Source organism: Rhinopithecus roxellana, chromosome 2 (genome assembly GCF_007565055.1).
Source record: "Rhinopithecus roxellana isolate Shanxi Qingling chromosome 2, ASM756505v1, whole genome shotgun sequence".
Classification (NCBI taxonomy): Eukaryota; Metazoa; Chordata; class Mammalia; order Primates; family Cercopithecidae; genus Rhinopithecus; species Rhinopithecus roxellana.
The window spans coordinates 132,646,054-132,650,607 of NC_044550.1; the positions used below are offsets into that span (position 1 = coordinate 132,646,054).

Genomic DNA, 4,554 nt, shown 5'->3' on the forward strand with positions numbered 1-4,554 from the left:
AGTCTCAGGAGGTCCTGAAGACGTGTGCCCAAGGTGGTCGGGCACAGTTTGGTTTTACACATTTTAGGGAGATATGAGACATCGATCAATATATGTAAGGTATACATTGGTTCCGTCTAGAAAGGTGGGACAACGCGAAGCAGGGAGGAGACTTCTGGGTCATAAGTAGATAAGAGACAAATGGTTGCATTCTTTAGAGTTTCTGATTGGCCTTTCCAAAGGAGGCAGTCAGAGATGCATCTATCTCAGTGACCAGAGGGGTGGCTTTGAGTTCTGCCAGTTGTCCACAAGGAATTTCCTTGTGAGGGAGGTATGTAGCTTTTTAATTTTAGTAGCTATCTTTTTTAGGAATAGAATGGGAGGCAGGTTTGCCTGACGCAGTTCCCAGCTTGACTTTCCCCTTTGGCTTAGTGATTTTGGGGTCCCGAGATTTATTTTCCTTTCACACAAGTAAACCCAAAAGTTGCGTTTTTACAAGATCAACCAAAACATTAAGAACCTGAGAAAAGTCTAAACAAAACATACACTTTCATTTCTCTGAATCCTTAATTCTGCTATAGTCAAAACTGTGATGTGTCCCTTTAACTGGAAAATGAAAGCCAAATCCATGGGATTTATGCAAGCTGGATTTCTGAAGTTTATTGCTGTTTGGGAATGGGACAACAAGCTAGGAAATTAACACCTCTCTCCTCATTCTGTGTTGAGTGTATGTTAAGGCAAGTTTACCAATATGCGCCAAGCTCTGCCCAGGGCGTTAGGGCATTAGGGCCACAGAGCTAAGACCCCAAAGAGCCCAGGATCCAGTGGAAGGGCTGAGAGGCGGTGGACAGCGCCTTGCACCACTCACTGAACATGGGTCTGCTGGGGCCTCAGTACGGAGCAGCCAGGCTCCACCTTGGGGTGTGGGGAGGCCGGTTTGGTGAAAAGACACCCAGACCCTTCTGACTGTCATCCAAGGAAGAAGGAAAACTCTTTAAAAAGGCAGTGAGGGCCGGGCGCGCCGCTCATGCCTGTAATCCCGGCACTTTGGGAGGCCCAAAAGTGGAAGGATCACTTGAAGCCAGGAGTTCAAGGCTGCAGTGAGCCATGATCCCACCACTGGACTCCAGCCTGGGCAACAGAGCGAGACCCTGCCTTAAAAAAAACAAAAAGAAAAACAAAAACAAAAACAACCAACTTTTCAAATAATAAGAAGTAAATGAAATGGCTGAGGGGGCTCAGGTCCCCCTGCGTGAGAGGAAAGGGCTTTAAGCGTCCAGCTGGGGTCGCTGCATTATCACGAAGGATCCTCCTCTTCCAGTGTGGAAGGCCCTTTTAAATTTTCATTTATATTTTATTTATTTTGCTACGGAGTCTCACTCTGATGCGCAGGCTGGAGAGCAGTGGCGCGATCTGGGCTCACTGCAACCTCCGACTCCCGTTTTCAAACGATTGTCTCAGCCTCCCAAGCAGCTGAGATTACAGGTGAGCAACACCACGCCCAGCTAATTTTTGTATTTTTGGTAGAGACGGGGTCTCCCCATGTTGGCCAGGCTGGTCTCGAATTCCCGACCTCAAGCCATCCACCCACCTCGGCCTCGCAACGTGCTGAGATTACAGGCGTGCGCCACCGCGCCCGGGAAGTGTGGGAGGCCTTTTTTTAAAATGTAAACTCGCCGGTGAAACCCCGTCTCTACCAAAAATACAAAAAATTAGTCCGGCGTGGTGGCGGGCGCCTGTAATCCGGAGGCTGAGACAGGAGAATGGTGTGAACGCAGGAGGCGGAGCTTGCAGTGAGCCCAGACCGCGCCACTGCTCTCCAGCCTGGGCGACAGAGCGAGACTCCGTTTCAAAAAAAAAAAAAAAAAAGTAAACTCGCGTGCCCGAGAAGCCCTCTAGGAGGGAAACACCCAGAAGAGGTCACTTTCCAAACACACGGCAGAACAAGGGTGACGCACGGAGGTAAGGGGAAGGCGGGCACGAGCCAGAGCGTACTGGCTTGTGCCCGCGCGTACCTGCGTGCGCGTCCGTGCGGCCGCGACGGTGCCCCCGGCGCCTCTCTTTCTAGACGTGCGCACGCCCGCAGCTCGCCGCCCCCCCCCCCCCGCCCCGACCGTAAAGAGGCCCGGCTGTGTCGTGAAAGGGGCCGCAACGCGCAGAGCGCTGGTTGACGGCTGGGACTCCATTTTGTTCGTCGTTACTCTACGCGTAAGTTGCTTCTCCGTGGTTTCTCTGAGGAGAAAAGTTGAAAAAGGGTAAAAGTTTTCAGGAATATTCGGGCTCTCTGTTGCTAAGCATAGCGAGTGTCGGTTTTCTGTCTCCAACAGACATCGCTACTGCGGTTCTGAGGCAGTGGGAAGAGATGCGGCCCCTGGACATCGTCGAGCTGGCGGAACCGGAGGAAGTGGAGGTGCTGGAGCCGGAGGAGGATTTCGAGCAGTTTCTGCTCCCGGTCATCAACGAGATGCGCGAGGACATCGCGTCGCTGACGCGCGAGCACGGGCGGGCGTACCTGCGGAACCGGAGCAAGCTGTGGGAGATGGACAATATGCTCATCCAGATCAAAACGCAGGTGGAGGCCTCGGAGGAGAGCGCCCTCAACCACCTCCAGAACCCGGGCGACGCGGCCGAGGGCCGGGCGGCCAAGAGGTGCGAGAAGGCGGAGGAGAAGGCCAAGGAGATCGCGAAGATGGCAGAGATGCTGGTGGAGCTGGTCCGGCGGATAGAGAAGAGCGAGTCGTCGTGAGCGCGGTCGGCGGTAAGTCGGGCACCCGCGCCGGGCAGAGGAGCGGCCCCAGCTTGGCTGCTCTTGGAGGGCGATGATTTCATCAAGATGCACTGGGATCGGGGGTGGGGCGGGAGAATAAAGGCGTGCTCGGGTCAGGGCGGATCTGGGCCCCGTCTTCGTGTTTTGTTTTCTGAGGGTGCCGGCGTGGGATAATCAGAGTGGCTGGGTTTGGGCGTGATGCGTGTTCAGTGGAAGGATCGTAAATCTCAGAGTCGCCAAGGAAACAGAAAGGGACAAGGTCCCGGGCCATCCAGCAAGCGGGGGTGGAAATAGAGGATTTTCGGGGAAGGCGTTGGACAAGTCAGCGTTGCTAGAGACTGGAGTGAGTCAGGTGGTGGCCAGAAGAGGCGGCGTCCTGCACGGTGGTGGTCGTGAGGGTTTGGGGGTCGTTGTGCCCAGGATTAATCTCTCGATGATGAATTTCTTCTCATTGTGCTTTAGGTTTACAGCCAATGGATTCTGGTCAACTGGTGGAGATTGGCTGACACCCTGGAGAAACCGAAACCAGAGAGCCTTTTGTTTTCTCTTTTTTCCTCTGTCTATGCTCTGTCTCACTTAACACTACGTTTTCTGCTATGGTCTGTGGTTGATGACCTCAATATGAGTTTCGATTGTTACGTGTTTTTGTTTGGAAAGTAATTTTGTTTGAGAATGCTCTCACATACAGGAATTAGGGCCTAGATTGTAAGCTCTTGCAGCAGTCACATTTGTTCCCGGGCTTTGGTGGTTATTTCTAAATTTTTGAGGTGCTTTGCTCTTTCTTGTGTGACCTGATAGCTCCCTGGAACTTTGGGTCTCTGTGTGACACATGAGACTCACAGTTGGAGTTCTCCAGCTCTGGAGGTGCTGAAGGAGCTGCATTAATTCTGGAAGACGACTCCATGCAGCAACTACTGAAGAAAGGACCAGACTTCGACGGGGAGTGCGGATGGGCCGACCTGGCTGGGACTTGTGAATCTGGAGAAGAGCTGGAGAATGGATAGTATTGTCTGTGTTTGGAGACTTAATTTCTGTGTGAGACCAAAGGAGGAGAGATGTTATTTTGTTCAAAGTTTAAATTCTATGTGGTACACTATCTTATGTAACCTGTCCGGTGAGTTTGTTTGGACAACCTAACTCAGCTTTACTTGACATGGAACCTAAAATAGAAGATAAGATCTTGATATTCTGTACAAGTTGATGTAATACCCTGATGCGTTTTAGGGGACTTGGCATAAAATGAAAGATTTGCAGAGGCCCTTGAGGGGCTCGGGGATGAGAGTATGGAACTGTCTGCATTGGACCCTAAACTGGACTGGAAGAGGCATCTTCAAGGTTCATACGTTGTCCAGCTATAAGTTCATTTGAGTAGCAGACCTAACAAATATTTGAGGTCAAAACCCTACCGTGTTAAAAACAAACAAAACTTACCATGTTAATAAAAGTATTCATTTGCTTGAAAAGACGGAAGACCTAAAAGGTTATTGAGAAATGTTACTCCTTTAAGAATGAAATCTGCTGTCTCCCAGATTGTTCTCACGGTCAAATGGAGGGTGAACATCTTAACAGTTTCTGAGGCTCTTAGCCTCTAATCAAAGGGAAGCTTTATCTCTGTGTGCTGTTGGGAACTGGGTGAGGAAAAAACACACTTGGCTCTTAGTGTGGGAAGAAACCATATGTAATCCTGTGGTCCAGGCCTCTGCCTTCAGAGAGCCAAAGCACCTTCAGTCTTTCCAATTGGAACATTGTTTTCCAGGCCTTGCACTAGGAATATAGCAATTACAGTTGCAGGGTGAGGGATGACATAG

At 50.8% G+C, this 4,554-nt stretch overlaps 1 protein-coding gene across 2 annotated transcripts; it reads left to right on the top strand.

Annotated features, from left to right (window-relative positions):
* The first annotated feature begins 2,130 nt into the window (after positions 1–2,130).
* On the top strand, positions 2,131–4,211 carry MRFAP1 (Morf4 family associated protein 1). Of its 2 annotated transcripts, XM_010370043.2 has the most exons (3): positions 2,131–2,187; positions 2,307–2,737; positions 3,209–4,211. In XM_010370043.2, the coding sequence occupies exon 2, from the start codon at positions 2,342–2,344 to the stop codon at positions 2,723–2,725; it is 384 nt and encodes a 127-aa protein (XP_010368345.1). In that variant the 5' UTR covers positions 2,131–2,187; positions 2,307–2,341; the 3' UTR covers positions 2,726–2,737; positions 3,209–4,211. The 2 variants fall into 2 exon arrangements, with proteins under 2 accessions (XP_010368345.1, XP_010368344.1); XM_010370042.1 differs by having other exon boundaries at positions 2,163–2,737.
* The last annotated feature ends 343 nt before the right edge of the window (positions 4,212–4,554 follow it).